This window comes from Rhamphochromis longiceps, linkage group LG11 (assembly GCF_057381845.1).
Source record: "Rhamphochromis longiceps isolate RC_006_pf linkage group LG11, R_longiceps_female_GT1.1, whole genome shotgun sequence".
Taxonomy (NCBI): Eukaryota; Metazoa; Chordata; class Actinopteri; order Cichliformes; family Cichlidae; genus Rhamphochromis; species Rhamphochromis longiceps.
This window is the reverse complement of record NC_140567.1, coordinates 9201023-9226276: the sequence shown is the minus strand read 5'-3', so window position 1 is coordinate 9226276 and position 25254 is coordinate 9201023. Positions and strand designations below refer to the sequence as shown.

The 25254-nt window shown below is 42.9% G+C and overlaps 1 protein-coding gene across 2 annotated transcripts in view; it reads right to left on the bottom strand.

The window, feature by feature from the left end:
* ptprub (protein tyrosine phosphatase receptor type Ub) overlaps nt 1-25254 on the bottom strand; it is a 208062-nt gene that overhangs the window by 62461 nt on the left and 120347 nt on the right. For both annotated transcript variants that reach the window (XM_085422202.1, XM_085422203.1), the window contains exons 4-8: nt 20838-20919; nt 16011-16126; nt 10286-10460; nt 6095-6388; nt 650-967 (exon numbers count right to left, since the gene is read on the bottom strand). In XM_085422202.1, the coding sequence (XP_085278328.1) occupies nt 650-967; nt 6095-6388; nt 10286-10460; nt 16011-16126; nt 20838-20919 (985 nt within the window). The remainder of the gene's footprint in view (nt 1-649; nt 968-6094; nt 6389-10285; nt 10461-16010; nt 16127-20837; nt 20920-25254) is intronic.

Genomic DNA, 25254 nt, shown 5'->3' with positions numbered 1-25254 from the left:
TCGGAACTTGTACTTTGTGATAATTGGAGAGTGGAGGGTTTCTGTTTGTTTGTTTTTTAAGAAAATAACATTTATAATATGAAGGCCTGATGAATGACGGTGTCTTTGGCTGTTAAGGAGCGAGAGCAGCTTTAAGATTTTTCCCAGCTGCTCTAATATTAGTACACCTTGCTAATGTTACAGCTTTTTAAAGCAACAGTCCTACAATATTCTCACCTTCATCAAGGTTACAATGCTTTTGAAGAAAAGTGTTTCGGAAAGGTGTTGATTGGATTTTTTATTTTAATCTCGGAAGCGCTCAGCTTTTTGTTTCTCTCAGTTGTACTGCAATATAAAGCAAGGTGATTCTGTTATTTAGCCTCCCTTCATTGATTTAAATGAGGTGGAAAAGATAATAAACAGAAACGCCTGTTTCAACAGCAACACAGACTACATCCGCCATTATAAAACAGTTTCACTGAAATCATTAGAACTTTAAGAAACATTTGATCAGATATTAATGTTGCACTTTGCTGCAGATCTAATAAACTGGTAGTGAACCTTGAATGTGTAGCATTCATCCAGTGGCTCTATTCGGTTTTAGTTTCTCTGCGCTCCGTCTTTTACCATCTATCTACTGTCTTTTCTGTAATCTCCTTCTGGGACTTACTGTCCTCCTCCGTCTGAAAGGTGACCTCTCTGCCCTCTTTCTTCCCCTCTGGATTTGCCAGTGACAAACGGACATGGATGGCATGGTAGGGTGGCAGATCACGCAGCGTGAAGCGTGAGGCATTGTGTTCCACTGCAAGGCACTCGCGTACGGTGGTGTTGTGGCCGCCGCCTCCTCCCGCCATGGTGTAGCGGTAGCACAGGGACACTGAGTAGGTGTGGCAGCGTGTCAGGTTGAACGCCAAATTCTCCCACTGCAGGGACAACTGCCTGGGCTGGATATCTGTGGCGGCGAGTCCCCGTAATGCGCGCATGGGCTCTGTGAGAGATTGAGGAAAAGGAAATGAGAGATACGGACAAGACACAGGTAAGCTTTTATTGTGAAATATTGGATTTTTGACAGAACATCCAGCAAATAGCCTGCATTACTAATATAACAGGACCACCCGGGCAGTTTTCAAGCTGTTCCTCTTCTACGTGCCGCCATACTGCCCTGCCACAGTGCAGAGGTCATTTTGCTGCCAGCACAACACACCCACATCCCTGATGGCAGAACAGGAACTCACACCAATTGCGCTAATTAATCGGACAGGCCGCGGGTTGCTGTTGCACTCCCACCAGTCTCCTCCCTTTCCCCTACCGCAGAGCAAAGTGGTCATGCAGTAGTTTCACTCCTTCGCCCTGAGGTTTAATCCACATACAAAAAAAACACAAGAGCATTCACTTCCGCTGGTCAGTGTTACTGACGGGTCATCGCTGTGGCCCGGTCCATATTTTTAGAAGGCACCGAGTTAATTCTGGTCACTGGCGGGTTAACCCCGACTTTCTCTAACTCGTACTAAAAGAACAACAGCTGCGTCTGTGATATTCCCCTTGAATTTATTTGCTCACTGAAAGATACAGAGAGCCTCTATACCCAGAGGCACAGACCAGCCAGTGTTCGGGAGGACGTCCGAAACTGAAGCAAGGCCAAGTTAAGCCAAGGACATCCTCCGTATCAATGGAGGTATTTATCAGTGGAAATTATTAACACAATCAATGCCGTTTTTGTCAAGCAATATGCTACATAATGCATTGTATGGCTTTATTCTTTTAATAGGGCACGATGAGTAATGGGCCAGGGAGGCAGGGAATGACAGCAAAGATATCGGGTACAGCAAGAGATCAGTGGAGTTTGAGGTTACTGGCCAAGGTCTTCATTCCCTCGCTGACTTGCACACTCAGAGGGATTCTCGCTGCAGCACAGATTAGTGCAGAGAACTTAAATAAAGTGGCTAATGCATCACTGAGCAGGGGCTAATGCATTAAGACAAGTATTATCTGAGAAAATGGATTCAAAAGGTGCTCTGTACTTGTGCAAGGACACACAGGCACACAAACAGACATCACATACATATGTACATATATATATATATATATATTCCAGACTGTCTGAGACACTTAGCTAGAGCAGTGGAGATTTTATGACAGTTCCAATCTATACTAAAGGTCTCTGCAATCACCAACTTTCTCTTTTAATTTGCTATCTGGCATCTCAGGGTAGATGGAAATATGAACAGAGCATTGATCTGAACCTCATCCAGAGTAATGTGACGGTAGATAAATGGGTGGGCACGGTAATTGCACCATAGTAGACTGCACCCAGTAAGAAATGTTAATGTACCATTGTTCAGTGTGACTGAGGATTGTCTTGATGGTGCAGTTGACAGTCTGCACAGTCTGGGAGCTAAATAAAGAGAGGCATTTAACTGCTGAGTTGATGAAAGCGCCACCAAAGCGGCCACAGTGTGCTCATTATGGGTTTTCTCAAAGTGGACATTTGTGCCAGCCCCTTCCCCTAGCCTCGTCTTATTTGTCTGTATGCCACGGGCACCCGTTCCCTGGCACCCCGTGGCATGAAAACTGCAGCCGTCCCAACATGGACGAAAGCCCACAGCACCGTGGTGATGAACGGAGATTGGAAGTTAGAGAAGATGTGATTGGTTCTGGTTTACTTCCTCTAAAATTGTAGCATGGGACAGCAGCAGTATAGATTGTGTTATACAGACATTCACTCACACCCTGGTGCACAGAAATCCAAATCTACCCATATAGGGAATTCTGCCTCTGAATGGAAGACATGATAAACGACATGCCAAGTAAGGCAAAGCACTTGTGTTCCTAATGTGCCTAATTTTAGTCGGGCTCCAGCGTTGGCTCCCTCTAACAGACCAAAAGCATCACGGGCAGGGGCTTTCCAGAAGGTTCAGTGACCCAGCAGCAGGTGGAAGCCCATTAGCATAGTTTGGGGACCACCTGCAGTACAAACGCTCGCCTCTCCTCTGTGGTTTACTTGAGGGGCTTCAAGCTGTGCTAATGCACCGTGCTGATAATCACAGCAATGGCTCATCAGGCACACCTGGATGACCATCGGAGCCAGGTGGAGACCGTGTTCACATTCACGGCCATTAGTTTTACAGCAGCGGCGCTAGGATGGCTCGCCACCACGAGGATGTATATGTGCACAGCGCAGCCGGCTAGCCAACATGCTTCACCATGAAAGAGCCAGATTAGTCACGGTGGTGAGACACGGCTTCGGGAGAGGAAATTCACTTCCTAAATACAAAAGAGGGTCCAAAATATCCCTTCTGTTCACCGGATAATTACAACCTTCCCCGAAACCAAACCACAACAACAACAGCAACCCCGCCGATCTATTTTCTCATACTTAAATGTAATCGGGCCAGCAGCGAGTGCATGTGCGTCTGTCTGTATTCAGGATTCAGCAGAAGCATGCAGGGTGAGCAGGGGTGGCGTGCACCAGATGGTTTGAAGGTTTGGGTCAGGGGAACTCTGGGAGACAGCCGGTTATTAGAGCTACTGAAGGGTCAAGAATGTGAGACGCACCAGGAGGAGATTCATAGTGTTGAAGTGTATAACAAAATACACACATGTCAGAACTGTAAACACTGATTTGTGTCGCAAAAGCCAATCAAATGAAGCCCCCACAACACACACAGACACACACGTATATATATGTACAAGATACACTGATGGGCCAAATTAATTTCACCTACACTTCCTCTGTGTTGAACTAGTGCTGCATCTAAATGCCCTGTTTAACAGCTCAGCAAACACAGCAGTATTACTTATCCCACACATGGCTGAACAACCTAATGTCACAGTGGTTGAAATGTAAATACATCATTAAAGGCAGAGTTTAGTGACTTTCACAAACACCGATAGCAGCAACTGTGAAAGCAATTTCCGTACGTTATGATTCCGCTCTCGCTTCACCTCTCGCACGCTCGCTTTCATTTTTACTCTCACTTTGAAAAACTACCCCGACTCCACCGCCATCGCCTTCCCTCTACTCTACTTCTTCTTGCTATCAACCTTTTTTTTTTTATTGGGAATTTTATCTGTCTCTCGTTGTTGCGGAGCGGTGTGTGGGGATAGGCGAAGGAGGGCAGAGAGCTCACTCACGGCGCCTGATGAATGAGGGGTGTCTCTGGCTGTTGGGAGAGGAGAGTAGCTTTAATATGTCATTGGAGAGGAGGCCAGGGAGGCTCTAGTGGAGCAGGGTAGGAAGATATGTGAGGGATGGTGTGTGGCAGGGAGAGACCGTTGGGCATAGAGAAGAGTGATGACCATGGAAGACGTGAATCCACAGACTGCCTTTGGGTAACACAAAGCTCTCCATTTTGTGTGTCTGTGACTACATCGCACACATTGCAGATTCAGGCAGCGGTAATGACTACCTGCAGCTTCTGTGTGTGCATCTGCAGTAACACAGTTTGTTGTATGTATATTTAAAAGAGAGCACGGTTATGGGGCCCTGCTCTTCTCCTGGGTGTTCTGTGTCTGAACAGTGACGAACGACAGAGACGGGAAACGCGAGCGGGACAAAATGAACAAAAACAATAAAAAGGCTTGATCAGAGCCTTAAAATGGACCAGAGAAAAATGATGATTTGGGGAATTGTTAAGTGTTAGTCTGAATACTGTAAGAGTCAAATGATAATGAGCTGTCTCTTTTTAAATTACAGTAGGCAGAAATCAACATTGTTGAGTTATTATTAGCCAAAAAATCTGCTTTTTTCACTGTTTTCTGACAAATCAAGAAAATCTTTCACCTGCTGATTCTTGTCCATTTGTTACACTAGCCAAATAAAATTTCTGTCTCCTCCAATAGATACCAAAGAAGCCCCTTTTTAGACTAGCTACTGCAGTCAGCCAGCTGTTATCTTTTAAATAACCGTCAAAGCAATATTGCTATGCTGGCAGCAAATAAAGTCCCTTTCAGTCTCCTTGGCTACAGAGTTCAGAGAACACCAGTGATAACAAATATGCCTTTCTTATGAGATAAGTGCAGTATATGCAGCGACTGAGTCAGAACTTGTCTATCAGCTTCTCACTGATTGAATTTTAGCAGATTATCGTGACCAGCGCAGTCTCATATTGTAAGCTTCCTTTAAGTTACAGTGTGTGGCTGTTGGGCATCAGTACAATGAGCTGAGGGTCTTTATTAGAACAGCTTCATCATAAGAAGGGGCCATATCTACAAGTATTATCATAGCCAAAATTAAAAGTATAAGCCTATCTGATTTAGAAATTCACTGAGCTGAGCTAAAGTAGAGGATGAGAGCTGCCTCGCACTTTACAGTTTATTAGTGTTCAACGTACTTTATTCTCATATGGTTTGCTCGGGGGTACTGCATTGCCTAAATAATGCAGATACCTCAGAGGTTTTTCAGAAACACAACGTGTTGTTTGTTTGGTGAGCTATTTCCACGCAATATCAACCCCCAATAAAAAAAAAAAAAAGATGTTTAAAAAAAGAAATGTTCTCACTTTTGTAACAACTCCAAAAAGGAAACAGCTGACAAGACTGTCATCGTCTCTTCACACATGACAGCATACAAGATTTAGAGCTGCACACTGGCATAAACAAGATGTTAACGATAAGGCAGACATTCATCTGTTATTCAAATTAAAGCTTCCCCGTGGAGCTTTCGAGTGGAGCGTCTTCTTATTGTCTCGTGCACACGCACTAAGAGGCACGTCGACGTAAGGTGGCGTGACAGGTAGCGGGCCATGGAAAATATCAACGAGCCGGCACAAGCAGGAAGGACTCGTACTGCTTAATAGTAAACACGTAAACCGAGGTTGAAGCTTTGCAAGAAGGGAAGCACAATCATGTGTGTGCATATCAGGGATATGCAAAATGAATTTTGGGTGATTAGCAGCAATTTTTGTCTGCTTACAAGGAATCTCCAGAGAGTACCGTGCAGTATGGATGATACACTCCTCAAGAGTGTGTTTAGCTCCTTATGTCATCGTTTGGTACATTTACCCCATTAATCTTCTTTAAATCCTTAAAAGAAAACACACTTCCTGTGTTAAAAGAGAGAATATATACAGCATAAAATCCCATTTTTATGAGTTTGGGAACAATTATTAGTCACCTGCACACTTGGTCCTGCTCACGAGAGGAGGTCCCGGAGGGCCGGTTCCGCCCTCTCCCGGTCGAGTCAGCAGCACGCTGATGTGATACTCTGTGTCTGGATCCAGGTGCCACAGCTTATAGGTGACCATGTTGACTCCATGCACCTCTGACCATGGAGACTGGCTGGCACGATACTCAATCTCCTTCCTGATAATAGGGCCATCTCCCAGGATAGAGTTGGTGTTGAGCTGGATGATCAGGTAAGTGGAGCCAGCACGCAGAAGCTGAGGCGGCGCAATGGGGGATGGGGGTACTGTCGGAGAAAATGAAAAGCAGTGTTTTCTCGTTTTGCTGGTTAAGAACACATTGGTATTGATAAAAGCACTTCCTGGCAGGCCGGCAGCACTGCTGCACAATCTAGGGTGGTAAAGTTGTGCTATTAATTTTACTAATCAGGCGTATGCAAATAGATTTCTGGCTATGTTAAAGCCCACTGAGTCTTAAATGAGTCTCTAGAGACTGCAGGATGTGAGCAGGTCAAACTATGTTCAAATAGCAGATTAGTCATACCTATTAACGGGGCGTTCAGAGCCTTGCATACATTTTTTAGCAAAGGGGTGAGTGCAAAAAACAGCTGTGCATGTGTCGCATTGAACGTGACATTCCCTGTAACTCAGACAATAATTACTGTGCGTGTTTTTCTCCAACTTCTCAGACAGCCGGCCACCACGATGAAAGAGCTGAATACATTACTGCTGGTAAAGCCTGGCAAACTGAGAATTAATACCACTGCCCACGTCACTTTCTGGAAGATCCAAGCCGCTAAACACTTACACAGGCAACCGTGAGAGTGAGGGATGGGAAAGCCAAAAGAAATGTGGACAAAGCATGAGAAAAGATCAGAGTTAGATCTGTGGCTGTGACTAATCCTTCATCCCTGCCTCTGTCTTTTATGGCCCTCCTCTCTGTGGGTTTTTCGACAACTTCACCTCTACTCTGTATTGCTTCTTTGTGCCTGCAGCAGCTCATCTTTTAACTGTCAATGGATGCATCTATAATAAAAGGCCAAATTTGAGCAAACAGGCAAACAGCCAGTGCGATTACCTTCAAAGTATCTCACCTACCCCTTTCACACTTTAAGTAGACTCAATTTTATCTGCTAATTTATTGTATCCCCCCCTTAGTTCATTAATAGTTGTCACTTCCATGAAAACAAAGCAAGCTCTCAGTGCTAGTGTCTGTTTAATGTGGGACTCCTCGTCGGTGCAACATTTGTTTCTGCCAATGCATTTTCAAATATGCTTAGGACAGAATATGTGTGCACATATAAACTCAGGGCCCACAACAATAGCCCGAGACATACGGACAAGGTAAAACTGTTTTATTAATCATGTAGCTATCTCCGAGCCCTCCGTGGAGCAGTAGAAGGGTTTACTATGATTCTCGCATTCTTTCTGCATTATATAAACGAGTAGATCCAACTCATTAAGGGGATGATTAGGCTCTTTTTAGCAGAGCAGAGGGGAAAAGGGATTTATGAAAGCCTTGTTAAGTCAGCGAAGAGCACAGCCAGTTATGGAGTTTCAGGCAGCTGACATGAGAATAACTTAACTGGCCATCGCATTTACTGGTGGTGCAGCCTTGCCAGAAAGAACATCTTTGTCCTGATTATAACAAAATAAGGAAAGCAACAACCACAAAGACACAATGACACTTATTCACTGAGAGTGTGAGCAAATCACAGCCATCTGTCAAGTACATTCGCTGTGTCCTGGTTTTCTGGCACTCGCTGGTTAACGTTCTAGCAAAGGGGGCTCCTTTTTGCAGCAAATCAGTCTATCGCGACACTAAAATCAACCCACGTTGTCTTATCAGTAAAAGGACTATGGAAGCGAGGCATTACAAAGCTCATATGTGCCATGTTCACAATGTAATTTAAGCATGTGAGCATCCTAACATTCACTAACTCGTAGTAAATACAGCTGACGTTGATGGATGGTTTGAGATTATGGTGCTGCAAAAAAAAAAAAAAAAAAAGACAATCTCATGCATGTGCCCAGCACTTTAAAAAAACTACAAAAGCAGGGGGCTTCCTCGTGGTGGGATCCTAACTGTTGGCTAAAATTCACAGCAGCCCATCCAACGGTTGTCCACCAAAGTGGTGGACTGCACCAATCTATCAGCCAGCCAAGCGACAGACACTGATATCCACAGAGCCACTCTGCTAGCTTGGCTTAAAAACTCCTTTTGAGCTTGTCCTCACTCTCATTTGCGCTCCATTCGGTCTTTAAAAACATAATAACAAGAGCATACAGTAGAGGACAAGGGGATTGAGAATCCCTTACATCCTTATTTTCCTTTCTTTACTTTGCTGAGGGCTCGGGTTTGTTATGCCAGCAAACCATCCCGCAAGCCATGTCATTACTATGCTGTCAAAGCGGTGGTGTTGGGCGGTGGGGATGGAGTGAGTAATGGTAGTGAGGTCACCATCTGCGCTACATGATATGACAAGGGCTGCAGGAGTCCCAGGCAAGTGAACTGCCTTCTGACAGAGAGCTGAAGAGCTCAGTATGGCAGTCTATCTGGCAACTACAGCTCAGGATGCCGCACATGCCAGGGAGACTGTGGTGTCGTGTCCAAATTCATGGGCTGCATTCTCCTGAGGCCGCATTTGTAGACCGATTACGTCACAGCGACGCGCCGAAGGCTGTCCAAATTCGTAGACCCCTCCGAATGCAGCCGACAAATGCGTGCTCCTTTTTCCGAATTTGAAGGATGGGTCGGGTGTGTCCTTCGTGGCCCACCATATCCCAGAATTCATAGTGCGGCCCAGCCAAGCTCCAGTTTCCGGCTAATGGCGGCCGCTACTAAGTTTTAAAATTACTCTTATTAATCTTTCTGGGTCACAAAATAAACTTTTAACATATTTTCAGGCGAGAAAGTAGCTGTGTAAACATCAAATATCTGCTCGGTTTATCAAGATATCGCATCTTTGCTAAAGTGCTTCGACGTTTTCGGAGACGTCTGCTTCCCACCAGCTCGATAGCTAGCCGGGAGCTCGAGGGTTACTGATGCGGCCGAGAATGGCACAACTCCCGGCACATCATTTTCAGATCACCGCGGACTTTCGCTGCTCGGGTTAAACGTTGTCAGCCGGTGATCAGCTGTGATCAGCTGATCACGGGGCCGGGGTTAAAAGAGAGACGCCAGACATCATTCTCTTCGTGTCAGGAGCTCTGAAACTCTGCCGACGTCAGTCTCCGCCTGATTCAGCAACCGTGAGTGATTATCCCTTCAATCCTTTTTCTCTTCCCGGCTCCGCTCGCTCTCTGTCGGTAACGACCGTTCCGAAGCCACGCTTCGTGCACTGATCGTTACTAGAATAACTGCGTGCCTGCTCCAAACCCACCGCTAGCCTTCGCCGCGCTTGGGTCTAGCCAACACGCCACACGGGCACGCCGAATTACTGTGTGTAACCCGCCCGGCCGTGACAAACGTAATATATAAGTCACTTAGACAACCTAAAAATGTTATTGTTGGGCTTTTTTTCAGTGTTTTGTTTGTTCGTGAGTAAATCGGTTTGGCTGAGATTAAAGTTATTAGATAAAATAAAACTTTATTAATCCCCCGGGTGGGTTCCTCCTTGGTTTTTACACAGCTGACTAAACGTCAAACAGAAAACTGATTAAACAGAAGTGTGAGATGGCCGAGAGTTTACTCCAGTGTCCTGTTATATTTTAGACAGCAAGGAGCAGACGGCTGAGTTTATTAAACTCCACCGAGACAGCGGTGACGCTAATCAGAAGGCTAGACCGTCCAATTTCACGGCCGTTTACTTCCGGCCTACCCGATCTTCTGAGGACCCGGCCCACGTAGACCGCGAAGGCCGGGTCCTCGGGAGAATGTAGCCCATGAATTTGGACACGACCTGGATATCACTTAAAAAGCCTTCAAGTGGTCGCTGTAGCATACAAATTGTGAATAAGAAATTTCTCTGGAAATAAATTAGAAATAAATGCGCGAGACATTCGCAGTCATGCACAAATGATATCCTGTGGGTATCTGTTTCCTTTTTAATTCTTCTTTCAATCACATGCAGTACTGTACTGTGTCCAAGAAAAGCAGGAAATCATAACGGCTGGGATGATGGAGAATGAAGGCTAAAAGAAAACAATAATAACAGTCAGAGAAAAGGGAAAAGGATGTTTACCTTTGACAACGAGTTCAGCAAAGTTTGAGACTCCGGAGCCTCTGGGGGACTGAGTGACGCAGCGGTAAAGGTCTTGATCAGTTCGCTGGACGCTGTCGAGCTGGAAGGACACCACAAAGCGCCGATGGCTCAGGTGCTTGACTGACGCCATTGTTAAAATGTCCCCATTGTGTCTCTGGAAAGCAGAAAAGGACATGGTCAGAGAAACCAGGATAGGCCATGACCTGTCCCTCTCACACGCACACAGATATAAATCATCTTATACAGCACAATAACACAGTCTTTTACACCCGCACGCACATAAGTGTAGATGTTTCTGTAGTAGTGTGAAAAATTCACAAAATACAAATGCATAATAACTCTGAATGACGTAGTCAGAGTCTTTAAAATCTAGAGCTATGCAAAAAAAGGCAGGCATTAAAGGCTGAGATGTCCTCACTGTTACTCTTTAGCATGAGTCAAGTTGTCAACACCCAAGATCTTTGGCATGGGATAATGCAACATGATAAAGTCTCTCCATTACAGCCTCGACATCTTTCAGACTCAGTGTCCCAGTTTGTAATGAAGGCCTGAAGGACGGCAGAAGACAACGGCTGTCACATACTGAGTGGCCCTCACCATGACTGGAAACTGACCTTCAGTTGTAAAATTAGCAGAGTGTCCCTTCAGCTGATGGAAGACCTCGCTGACTGACTCACTAATTAAAACAGATTTTTAGCAAATATTAGTTATTTAAAGGCATGAAAAATATGCAGATGTTCAATCTGCATGGAGTTGTATGCTTTACGTTGACAGTATTAGTATTACAGAGCATGTTTGTGTCATATCCACGCGGAATCCCAGAATAGCTGGGGATGTTTGCCTGTAATGTTATAGCATATACCATCACCAGACACTTCATTAGGTATACTCTGCAACTTTTGCAGTTTTTTTCTGACTTCTGACTCTGGCACCAGTAAAACAAGCTCCTGAAAACACTCCTCAGAGATTTGGGTCCATATTAATGCAAAATAGCATCACACAGCTTCTGCAGATATGTCAGCTGCATATCCAAGTTGAGAATCTACTGTTCCACTACATCCCAAAGGTGCTCTATTAGATTGAGATCTGGTGACTGTGGAGGCCATTTGAGTACAGTGAACTCATCGTCATGTTTAAGAAACCAGTTTGAGATGATATTCGCTTTGTATCACTGTGCGTTAACCTGCTGGAAACAGCCATCCAAAGATCAGTACACTGTAGTCATAAAAAGTCAGTAATAATACTCAGGTTATGAAAATCACTTAGTACTAAAGAGCTCAAAGTGTGCCAGGAAAATATCCCTGATACTATTACACCACCACCTGTCTGAACAATTGATACGAAGCAAGATGGATCCATGCATTCATGTTGCTTATACCAGATTCTGACCCTACCATCTGAATGTTGCTCCACACATCCAACCAGTCAGTGTTTTTCCAGTTTTCCCTTGTTCAATTTAAGCTTGTGCAAATTGCAGCCTCAGTTTCCTGTTCTTAAGTGACAGGAGTCACACCCACAGTAGTCTTCTGTTGCTGTACCCCGTTTAACATATTCAGAGATGCTCTTCTGCATATCTTGGTTGTAAGTAGCTTTTATTTTGAGTTGCTCTTGTCCTCCCATCACGCAGTCTGGGCATTCTTCTCTGACATCAACAGAGGTCAGCAGTTTCTGAAATACTCAGACCAGCCAAACAACCAGCAAATGGTGCCAGACTGGCACATTCGAAATCCCATTCAAGTAACAAGAAGCTGACCAAGCATAGCTAATAAAGCAGCTGGTGAGTTTAGGTGTATAAGGAGTCTTTGCCTTCTTTTAGTTTTCCTGCCTTCTATTTGCCTCTGCTCCCTTGTTTTGGTACTTTGTTTACTTTGTCTTTTAAGTACGGGTTCATTATGTTTCATACACTGATGTTTTTATTATAAACACCCTTGCACACAACATCCAGCCTTCCCTATTAGCACGGGACACACACACACACTAACAACCTTTATGGTTGCCTCCACAGTTACCGCACCGTGAACTCCTGGAACACAAAGCTAATAATGTAGCAATACACAAATTATTGCTATCTGGGTCACTTCTAGTTAGAGCTGTGTGATTAAAAAGAAGAATCGTCCAGTTGTGTACAATTTCATTAGAATGGAAGGACCATCTCCCTGATTTAATCATGCAATATTACGATCAGACGTGCTTTAATGAAAACAAATGAAATCTTGTTAAAATAATAGTGATTACGGGGGTAATATATGTCATGAGCGTCGTGCCCTAATGGAGCCCATCTTCGACTTCATCTGTCCTTAGCGTGCAATGTTATTGAAGCAAAACATTTAACCGTTCAACAGTTACAATCGGGAGACAGATGGACTTTAATGCATCAAAGTTTAATCACTTTAGCACAGATAATACTTGAATGATGGCATGAAGAGGCACGAAAGTGCAGAAATGGCCGCTGCTGGCTCTGAGAGGCACCAATCTGTCTGCACTTCAGAGGATGGGGTGTATGTGCTTGTGTGTCTATGTGCAGCTTCTGTGTGTGTGTGGGGCTAGGCCTGGGTCTACCCTGAGCATTGATCCCCACATTGCTATTAAGGGTGGGCCTCTACGTTGCACGGTGGAGGCTCCACTGGGTGTCAAGCGGTTCTCGGGGGCCCGGAGTCTGGGGCCCCCATCCTTAGCTTGGCCGGGATGATTGGCCGCTGCCTCTGGTCCTCTGGCACTCTTGCCCTTGGCTGTAGAAGCTCCATCCAGGACCTCCAGGGTCTTTCCCTGTCTGCCTCTAGCTCTTGGGGGGGCATGGTTGGAGTGTGACCCACATTTTCAAGTATGTTTCATCACAAATGATCTCACACACACACACACACACACACACACACACACACACACACACACACACACACACACACACACACACACACACACACACACACACACACGTCTGTCTGTTTCATCCTCACCCCCCCTTTTCTTTTCTCTATTCCTCCACTTTTTTCTCCAGTCTTTCACGCCCTGTTCACTTTAGCAAAATATTCACACAGATAATAATATGAATAATAAAATAATAAGATTACGAGAGGAGCCTACAGTGAGTCCATAGTGCTCCTCTTGGTAAAGCTAATGTGTTTGACACAACAAAGCATTCACACCTAAGCAGTCTTAGCAAAAAAAAGAAAAAATGTCCGCTTGTTTCAGTCTAAGAAGAATGGAAAGAAAAGCGAGCTGTGGCAGAAAGTAGGAAGTGGAGAAAAAACTGTGACAGAGAAAAAAGAGGCTCCAGTGAATGTTGCATGATGCACCTAGCTGTTGCACTGTGAGAGGCCTTTCTCACTTGTTCCACACCATTAAAACCACTAGCATCTGTCACATCCTCACTGTTTCAGAATAACACATTGGCTCTGGCATTTTTTTCCTCATGTTTTCAGGCCATTCTCTCCGCGTGTGAAATAGTGGACATGAATCATCATTCTAGTACTTTTGATCCGACAGCTTTCACAGAATGAGAATGTGAGCGTACTGTGATTAGCAGCGAGACCTCTGGGTTACACTGGGCCATTTGGGCTTCTGTCATACTGCTGATTTGAGGCTTTCAAAAAGCCACAGACCACAGGAACCTCAGGCCGAGTCTTGCAAACAAACACATAAACACACACCCCCTGATTAGGGTTAAAAAGTCAACAAATCTTGTAACCGCAGGAAAAAGAAAAAAGAATACAGTAATGTATCCTTCCTGCATCTTTTCTATTCCTGTTTTTTTGTTACTTGGCCGGTGAATTACAGAAAGGAGACAGCAGAAATCAGAATAAATCAGAGTAAATCAAATAGCATGCGATCACTTCATGTTACATAAACAATCTGGCTATAGCTAATTGGCGAGGAAACGACAAAAACGATCTGTTAATCTGGCAGGCGTGTACGGTTGAGACTGCGGTACAGCTGGTACTGCAGACACAATCAACACGAAAGGGCACAACAACAGAAAACAGCCTGAGAGGTGCATGTGTGGAGCAGACAATGGAAGAGGACAGCTGAAGGTAGAAGGGAGGTAGGAGGGGAAAAAAAGCATTCCAGTGGCCTGAAGATCTCATTACAGTAGGCGTCTGTAGGGTTATGCCAGCTAATTACCCAACGCATTTGCCTTCATCTTTGTGTTTGACTAAATGGGTGGCTTGATCAGAGAGGTATGGATGAGGATACAGCAATTACCTAAATCATACGTCTCCCATTTTCAAACAATGCAGAAGGTTTTCCTGGGTCAGCTTTGATTAATGCTGGCTGCAGTGGGTGGTAAGATGCTCAAAAGCACTGAATATGTAGCTACATGCTAACTGTATGCATGAGATGGACAAATTATGAATCCCTACAATAGGTCTTTAATTGGGCCTCGAGAAGAGAAGAGTTAAAAAAAAAAATACTCATTCACATGGATTCAAATGGTGACCATCATGTGAATAGATACATTGCAAAAGGACAAGAACACAGCGATCCTATCAGCAAGGCGACTTTTCAGAGGCAGCGGAGTGAAGACACTTCAAGGCCTTCATAGCCTTTATAGCATTCAGCCTTTGTGTACCATCTTTATTTAAGGATAAATACGTCTGGGTTACATATAATGATGACACACAGAGAGAGACGTGACAGTTATGTATGCAGTAAACTGTAGCAGCATGTGAAAACTTAACCATGAGTCACAGACCTGCGGACAAATCACTAAACACAAAGATCAACACACCTATGATATATTTCCATTACGTGGATTGACTTATCCTAACCCAGGGTTTCCACTGTGCATTCACTTAAAAGGTGCAAAGTAACTAATTTTAAAAGCTAAAACTGTAATGTTAGAAAATTATGAACCAATTACTCAAATAATACAGACAAATGAGTGGCGTGATTTTTTTTGTGAGAGGAAACACACCCTCATTAATAATGTTAATAATAACATAAAGTTGTTTGCAGCCAACAGGAGAAAAAAAACATCAAGGTCCAAGAATCTGCATTTATTATTGATGCTCATCAGGGAAAGGCTTAAGACACGACTGTAAAACTTTAGATATTCCTACTATCCGCACTCCGAGAGCTTCCAGGATCGGTGACACTATTTTTGGGTCGGCGGTGATTTCATACCAATTGATCTCTAATCTAGAACATAACCTGCTCCTGAGCATATGAAATCTACAGCATAAGTTACCATCATGATATAGCCTGGTAAAGTACAGAAAAAACACAGCCTTTGTCGTACTAAACACCCAGGGTTCAACCTGAAGTTGCCCTGATAAGATAAAATCTTACTTCACACTACAGGCCTCAGGACTCCTGGCTGTAGGCTATAGCTTCTACTTGAAATGAATGTTCAAATTTCTTTTTTGAAAAGTCAATCAAATAACAACAAGGAGAAACAAAATAACCAGATAGCAAGGAAAAAGGTGCAAAGTTGAATAAAATTGACACAATGTTTGTGGTCGCATGTGTCTTTTTCTGTGTGCAGGATGGTTTTCTCTTCATAGGAAAGTGTGTGATGACTTTTACTGTGTCCCACGTGCCCAGGGAGCCTTGTCTAATAATCCGTCTGTAACATTAGGCACTAGAGTTAGTATTAAAAGAAGTCTTCCCTTTGTACTGTTGCCATGTTGAAGGTAAAAATACAACAAGCTGACACACAGTAAACACAGGTTACTTTCGGCAATAAACACCATCATGAAGCACTAACCTCCAACAGGAACTTCTCAGCCTCTGATGCCCTTCCAGCAGCAACACACTGGAAAGTGGCATTTTGCCCAGCATTGACCTCCTCATCTCCTAGCCTGGAGAAGTGTGGCGCCTTATCTAAAGAGACAGACAGAGAGAGAGAGACCCACTGTGAGATTAAAAAAAAAAAAAAAAAAAACCCATTACCTTTCAACCGTTCACAATGCAAGTCAGATTAACATAACATGTTTTGATCCAGGTTTTCTTTTTGTTTGTTTTTTTAAATGCAAGAACAGAAATTTCAGGCTTTTTCTGTTTTGAAACAGCAGTTTGGAGGACTTTGTATGAAACTGACCGGCTATGAAGGGCAACCATTAAAAACAGAAATCAGTTTATCAGTAGTTTGGCAGCAATTTATTCACATATTTTCATTCGGTTCATTCAGTTTGCATCAGCCTTTTCAGGCTGAGGGGTAAGAATTGATTTTCGTTTCCAGTTTCTCCACGGTCAAAATTAAGTCTAAATTTGCACTGCATTTTCAAAAAAAATGTAATTACGATATAAAATACAAGAAAAACATTTATAGAAATTGAGTGTTGTTGAGGTTAAAGCCACTGATGCCCATTTTCTTTCTGTAATGTTTAATCCACCAGTATGTACAAAGCTCTGATATTTTTAATGCTAAAATTGTTGTTTTGGCATGAATTATTGTTGTTATCCATCAATTTTCAAATTTAGCTTTTTACAGAAATGCTGAAAAAATAGTAAAGCACATAATTATTATTATCTAAGATGCCAAATTACAGTTATTTACTTGTGTTCCTGAACACACAGATAGTTTTGCTCAACGTTATGCTCAATTAATCTGTGACTTCACAGAGAAGTCGAGTGCGTCGGCTCAAATTTGGGTATAAACAGGTGAATTCTCCAGTGAATTTTGACCAGTTTCCAAAATACTCCCGTTTCTTTGTTTTTATGGCAGGCTGTGTAATAAATGTGTTCAGCGCTGCGTATATAGTTTTATCGTGATGGAAATTCTGTAAATGCAAATGTGGGCAGTGGCTCGCTCAGAGCCCACCACTAAAATAACTTACAAACAACATCAGATTAGAGGGGATCTATAGATAAGCACAATGTGGGAGTGAATCTGTGGAAGAAAAGCCAGCGAGTGAGCATTGGCTCTCTGCATTTCGACTAATAATGTCCCAGCAACCTGCGCGGGAGCCGCCAATGAGTCAGTGTGTGGGAGTAGCCCTCTCACCCAACTCCATGATTAACAATAGAGCAATGAGTACCAAACCCCTGCAGAGCCAAATCACTGGGTAAATGCTGGCAGCACTGCCTGCCAACTCTGAGAGATGGGGTAGCAAAAGTTGACATGTCACTCCAGATGACTGACAGGAGGAGAATGCAGGGCTGCTGTGAAGCCGAAGCATCGAGGAGAAGCAAATGTTTGCGTCTCACTCATCTTCTGCCTGGTTTTGCACAAGACTCTGTTCCCATCTAGCTGCGAGGAAGATGACAATTTCTTCATCTTGTTTGTATACAGTAAGTAAAGGAGAGTGCTTGCATTTGTACCCCACATGTGGCCATGTTTCCTTTGAGTGACTTTCCCTCCTAAGGTTTATTCATAATTCATGCGAGCCAAATATACAGTAAACAAACACTGAAATGAGTGTGAATAGAAGAGAACAAGCTCTGCATTTGGAACCGACTGCAGTGTTATACAGCTAAATGTGTCAGATCCTATCCTCGGGACTCTTTAGCGCGATAAATATTTCATTGGGCTGCAACACTGGTTTCAGAGTCAAGGATTAAGACTCAGGAGAATACAACAAAAATGTCAACCATGCTTTATCCAGTATTCCCAGAAAGGAACTTTTTGTCGAGAGTTCCTCTTAGTTTTGTTTTTGTTTTTTTTGTATGCAACACTTAATGTCTTTTCACTCCTTTTCTTCCTCCACACTCTTTGCTGCCAAGTAAGGCAGGCTGGCTATGTGCCACATCATAAGGCATGTTCAGGTCTTGATGAGAGTCTTAATTATTTAATGACCACAGTGGGAGCATTCAGAAGTTGCCATCTGCTATGTCTGGAAGTAAAAGGGTGTCTGACTGGGTGATATGCATACAGTATGGGTACAAAGCAATCTTACAGCCAATGTTCACGTAATAGAGCTCCTGGTGGTATCCTCTGTAACGTGAAATCCCCGAGGTGTCCAACTCAGCAAGAATAAAAAAAAAAAAAGAAAAAACAGGGATATAACAGAGATCCCCCTGAGAGTAAAATATCCTTCAAGCTTGTGTCAGGTATATAAGTCACATGAAAGCAGCGTGGCTCAGGTGTTAAATGTGCTATGAGCTGACAAGAGCCCTTGTGTTCAGCAGTGGGACTGTACAGGGAGTGTGTAAGTGACAGGGAGAGACTTTGTCCGAGTATTAAGCTCGGGAGCTTTAGCGAATACGTTTTATACAAAGACTGTACATCACTGTGTAAAAGTCTTGAGCCACCACTCATTTCTTTATATTTTGCTTGAAAATGGGAAATAGGTGCTGTAATTGATTTAAACGTGAAACCATACATGTTAATACAGTATATAAGGCAAACACAGAGCCAGTACTTTTTAATAAGCTTGAAAGTCAATATTTGGTGTGACCACCTTTATTTCTCAGGCAGCTTTCATGTCATTTCATGATCTAGTTTTCAGGAATAGCTCTCCCGGCTTCTCTAAGGACAAAAATGGATGCTGTTTGGATGTTGGCTGCATTTTGTTTTGTCCAATGATCCCACACTGCTTCAACATCCGTGAGGTCTAAGCTCTGAGGGGCCAATCCATGACTGATTGGGTGTTTTTCTATCCAGGTGTTCTTTTACTGCATTGCCAGTGTGTTTGGGATCACTTTCGTGTTTAAATATGAAGTCATTGCTCATCACACACTTTCCAGATGGTATTTGCATGGTGGATCAAAATCTGACTGTACTTTTCTATGTTCATATTTCTGTCAGTTTTGGCAACATCCCCAACACCACAGCTCCAAATCATGATGAGCCTCCACTGTGTTTTACATGTGACTGTAGACACTTACTGTTGCAGCTCACTCCTGAGCTCCTCCATGCACAATGATGACTTGAACCAAAAATTTCCAAACTGGATTTATCATCTATCAGACCTGTTGCCACTGTTTTATTTTACCATACCTCAGATTTTTCTCCCTTTTCCTCTTCCTTAAAAACAACTTCTCGACTGCCCGCCTTCCACTGACACCATTTCTGGTGAGACTTCAGTGAGCAGTAGATGGATCAACTCAAGGGCCAGATGCATCTCTCAGGTCCTCTGTTAGATTTTTTTTTTTATGATGATGTGAATTTCAGATAACATTTATCTGCTGTAGATAGTTTTTTTTTTTTGTTTTTTTTTTTGGCCTGCTACTTTTTCAGCTAATAGCTCTTTGGAAATCACTTTGTTGGTACAAAAATGCTATATTATATCTGTCAAACTGTTCTCTTTGTCACTTTTCAGAGATTCAACTTTCAGAGATTCAAAAAAATGGGAAAAAAAATGTTGTTTTTGCAACAGGCTTCTAGTAACAAAGTGCCTAAAGATGCAATTTAAAACGGGTTCTTTTGCAATGTTGTTTGTTATGTGTAACAGATTCATCTTGTGTGTTGTTGCCTTTTTTGTGCTTAAATGAGTCATAGGTCAGGGTTAAGTGGCTTACAAACAAAAACTCAGAAAACAGTCAGGTACAAAATGTTCAAAGAAAAACTGAGACCCTCATAAAGCCTGGAGAACTGCTAATCACTCACACAGTAGTGCATATAAAAGATGTATCCAAGCCTGAAAACTAAAGCTAGTGCCAATGTCATCGGTGCCTTAAACCTAAACAAACCTTGATGTGATTCACTCGTCACAGTCGTTTCAGGGACCTAGTAAGTGATACACATTTGATAATACTAGAAATAATCCAGCAGCAGTGACTGTAATTTGGTGTACACACCAACGTAGAAGGTGGCAGTGCCGCAGCTCAACACTGATTGCCACTTACCATAATAGGAAAGAAGAACTCCAGTTCCCAGCAAAGTGTGCGGCTGCAGCTGATCCATAAAATCAAGCTGAACTAGAAGACAGATAACACACTACCAGCACCTGACAAACCTACCTGTTATTGCTGGAGTTTGGAGAAAATTGCTGAGATATCACCAAGAGTTTGTTTGGTCAACATAACTGTAGCGGAAAACCTGACAATATGACAGTCCTAGCAGGTTTTTTAAAAAAGCAATAATGTCCATCTTTTATATACTATTTATATACTCTTGTTTCACACAAAGTTGTCAAGTTTAGGAAGAAAACTGAAATGCTCCTTTCACTTTTTCACCAGTGACACAAAAAGCCCTGTGCTGCTGGGAGCTGTTTATTATAACAACAACAAAAAAATAACCCTGAACAGGAGGCGTTTTCATTAAGCTTTAAAATGCAGCTAAATGTAGAAAACCTCTTTATGAGTTAAGTGCAAGAAAATGCGAAAGCCTTCACAGAGACTGAATTTGAGATTACACTGATTAACAAATAAATCTGCCTGTCAAAGCGTGCTGGAGGCAAAACGACAGGTGTGTTCTCAGGTGGAAGGGAGTGTTGGCATTTGGGTGTCACAGTGTCTTAATAGTGCCGCTGTTGTCACAGCGTGCCCCGGGAGAGCTTGTCGTACTAATATAAAAGGTCAATCAGCCATTACTCTTCTCCTCATCACATTTATATTTCATGCTGCTTTAAAATCTGTTTTACTCCCACCCCAAGAAAAAAAGCTAAATATTTCTTTCCTGCAGCATCTTCTGTGACCGCAATCCACTTACAGCAAGGATAGTTGAGCACCATGATGTCATCTATGGCAATGTAGCCTCGCCGCTCCTTCGAAACCGTTGCCTCAATCAGCACCTGCAAAAGTGAACATTAATAAATGATGAGCAGATTTTATTCGTTAGCAGAGCAGCTAAAGCATATACTTTTCATTAGCCTGATGCTCTCGAAGCTGAAGTGTCAGCGCATTTGAGGGCTGTGTGAATTCTACTCCACTCTGCTCTTGTTACTTCTACTGCGACAGGCGGATTAATTACAAACACACCCATCACCGCATGTTTTACCTCAGTCCACGGGGCCAAGGGAAATAATTGATTTATCAGGAGGTACACAGAGTTGTTTTTGTTGTGTCGCATTCTAAACGCAGGACAGCCACAGCAGCTGATAATGCAACTTGCCACGAGACTCAAGGGGAGGACAAACCTCCACACCCTCCTATGGAACAATAAGCTGGATGAGCTGTGGGCTCTCATGAAACCTAATCAATATCAAATCACCAACCTCAGTAACACTGAGAGAGTTATGGGACACGGGGGTGATGTTTGTTTTTGCACCACCAAGGACAGTCTCCCATCCACAAGTTTGATCAAAGGCCAGCTTTGAGTTATTGTTTCTCATAATCCTCTGACAAAGTGATTACAGCATGTTTCCTGTCGCTGGGTTTGGATTTTTACTGAGGCTCCACCCCAAATTAAAATGAAATCACATCCTCAAAGCTGCTTTAAATGTGTCTCACATGATATTCTAAATCATGTTAGCTTAATCTTTACAAGGTCAAATACACTGGCGGCCACCAGAGCTCCCCTTCAGCCTCCTGGAAGTACTGGATCATCTGTTACCAGGTTCAAAATGTTCCATTCTTATTGTTTAATGTTGAAACACTAAGCAGGCAACATCTTTTAACACTTTTAATTCATCTTTTAATTGTCCCCTGGCCTTAAAATCCAAACAGTTACATCAGTCTGACAGGAGGAAAGTTACTATCACTATGAAAATTCACAGAATGCAAATTGGGAAGAAGCTCTGAATGCTGTCAGAAGAAACTGTGGTGCTGGTGTAGATACATATTATACTGCACCGTTGAAAAACCTGCAAAATAAAAACAAACTCAGGGAAAAATATCACTGTAGCTGAATACTTCTCTGCCAATACCAAAATTATACTTTGCACAACCTCTGTCTGAGAGCTGGTTAGGGTTTTTTTTTTTTTTTTTTACTTTTTGATTTACACTGAAGGAACTTTGACACCCACATCATCTCTGCTACCGCAATCCTCTTATGTTTGAACACCTAATTTAAGAGTCACAACTGCATCTTCAGGACCTCTGGCCCAAACCGCAGCCTTCCACAGTCAGCAGGACGGAGACGGTCCACCTTCTTTGGGCTTTGAAAGAAAGACGCCAACCGGTGTGACAACAAACTCAGCCATGCGTGACCCCTAAAGGCACCTTCCCAGAGAGATGGTGATGGGATGTGAGGAGATTGGGGTCAGCTGAAAAAAGAAAAAAAAGTCCAGACAGGATGCCATGCAGGAAGCCAGGCATGCACAGAGGGGAGGCTTGAAGCTTGCAGAAGGAGAAGTGGAGTGGGGAGGAGAGGAGAGGTGAAAGGAAAAGCAGGAGGAAGGGTCCTGGCTGCTGGGTCTCCTGGAGTTGGAGGCTGACCCCGCTCTGTCCACAGCTGGCTGCTCTACTCACAGAGGAGCACTGAGGCTAATCTCCTTCTGTCAGAGTCAATTTTTCCTGTTTGTTCCCAGACTTTGTTGGAACCTGAGCAGGAAGATGGCACCGCTTTTCAAAAGCAATATTAACGTTTTACTGTTTTCATCGTTTTCCCCCTTCTTCAGGTTGTCAATTCGCTTAAAAGCAGAGTCCTCCCCTCTGATTTGATTTTCTCTGCCTTTCCATTTTTCGCTGTCTGCCTTTATTTCTTTCATCTTCCTCTCACGTCTTCTTTACTTAACTCCTTACAAGCCCCTGCTTAACCAGAAAATAAACAAACAAATCATTGCTATAATGAAAGCATAATATACTTCCGTATGTTGACCTGAATTAGCTGTGTAAACACATGCGGCCATGCCATTAGACTAACATCAAAATTAGCCAGAAACACTGATTGGGCTTAATGGCATACAAGACAGAGGGAAAAAAATGTCTCGGAAGTCTAATTAAGGTGTTATTACTCTCCGCTGAGCTAAAGCACTGAGGAGATTGATTGCTGGTTAATCCTTGAACTTCTTAGCCATTAGAAGAGCAGCTTTTTACGAGGGAGACATTCAGAGCATTTGTTTTAATAAACAACCTCTGCGGATTTTTATTGAAAGCCACTTTCCCAATGAAACTTTCCATGTGCCTATTCTTTATTCTAATGAGCTGCTACTTTTCTTTCTTGGGATAAAAACGCAGGCATCATCTTTTGGAGATAAAAAAAAATAAGGAAATAAATAAATAAAAGAGTGACACCACAGTGATTTATGGCTGATATAAGATGCACATTATGAGAACATATTACATTATCCTGTAATACTGGCTTTTAGAAACGGTTATAATGTATACAAATCTGGAGACAATTTATTTGGCCCTATAAACGACCTGCTACCTTTTCTCCAGTCACGAGACACAATTAGGCACACCAGGCTTTCACTCACCATGAGACGCAGTCATGCATTAGATAGATGACAAAGGATTGCGTGCTGAAGTAAATCTGATGGGGTAGGAATACCAAAGAATAGCAGCCAGTGTCTGAAGATATAATTTCAATGTCAAGAATCCCAATTCGCTCTGTACAGCGTTAAAAAAACGAAAACCTTTAACGTAGCCATGGGCTCAGCTTGAGGACTCTCAGCAGGCTACAGCGAGGAAAATAGCAGAAATTATCAGACAAAGAGGAGACGCACAGATTCTCATTTACAAGCCTTTGATGTGTTTAATGCATGTTATCTTTTTCCTTTTTAACTGAAATTGGTTTTATAAGTAAACAAGATAACATCATGGGAAATGGTTTTACATATCGAGACTTAATAATAACAATGTGAAAAAATGTCTGAGCGTGTCTATGAAAGTAGATGCTCTGTCACTTTGTTATTCTGGAGCATTCAGGTGTGTCTTAACACAATGCCAAGGAGAAAAGATGTCAGCACTGATCTTAGAGGAGCAGCTGTTGCTGCCCATTAGCCTTGGAAGGGTTATAAGGGCATTTCCAAACAATTTAAAGTCCATCATTCACAAGTTTATTCCCATGTGGGAAACATTCAAACACTAGTCAATCTTTCCAGGAGTGGACATGGCAGCAAATTCACCCCCCAAGGTCAGACTGTGCAATGATCAAAAGAGCTACATGTCAGATTCCACAGGCCTCAGCTAGCATGCTTCATGTTCAAAAGTTCAAAATACTATAATTAGAAAAAGCCTGAACAGGTAGAGGTTCTTTAGAAGGGTTGGCAGGAGTTTCTTCACTCTAAAAAGAACATCAGCAGCACGGTTTACGTTTGCACAGTTGCATTTGAACAAACCACAAGACAGGTGGTGGTGAGAATTAGCTGTAATGCTCAGCACCGTGTTAGTGCAAATTAGTGCAAACACCACATTTCAACAGTCAGGCACCGTGGTGCAGGGCTAATGACCGGGGCTTTTTTTTGCAGCCACAGTCGCCGCAGTCATCCAGTCGATCAGACCACGAACTCCTCTGCACACCAAAGTATTCTAGAGTCAAATATGAGGCCGTCTGTCTGACTGAAATCGGGGTCATGCAACAGGACAACGATCCCAAACACAGCAGCAAATCTATAACATAATGACCCAACGTCCAGACCTCAGTCGGATTAAAATGCTGTGGCAAGAGTGACGATGATGTGAGAGACTGATAAAGTCACACAGAAAATGATTACTTCAGTTTATCACTGCTAAAGGTGGTTCTACAAATACTCAATCCTGTTCTTGTTTACTTTCAAAACGCTTTCACACGATTGTATATTCACATTTTCTCAATCATTTGCTAAAAAAAGAGGTGAAACACACATTGAACAAAACATTTCTTGTGCAGTTTTTTTTATAGATGACACAAATATGTAGGGAGTCAACATAAAACTATCATAAATGCCTTTGTGCACGATAATCATGTGGCAAACGTTTGACATCGTGTCAGCCATGCAGTGTGAAATTAAAATTTCATAGAAATCACCAGGTAAAAGAAAAGAAAAAGAAAAATATTATGTTTGCATCATACCATATAAACACATGGGGAAAAGTAAGAAAAGGAAATAAGAAGACAGGAGGGGTCGGCTGGGACCGGGTGGGTTCAGCGCAGAGGTGCATGTCTCCGGCTCTAGTTAGCAGTTTTGGGGGCTCGATAACATCTTTAATATTTGATAACAAGATTCTCCAGGTATTGCAGATCGCACTCGCACGACATTTTC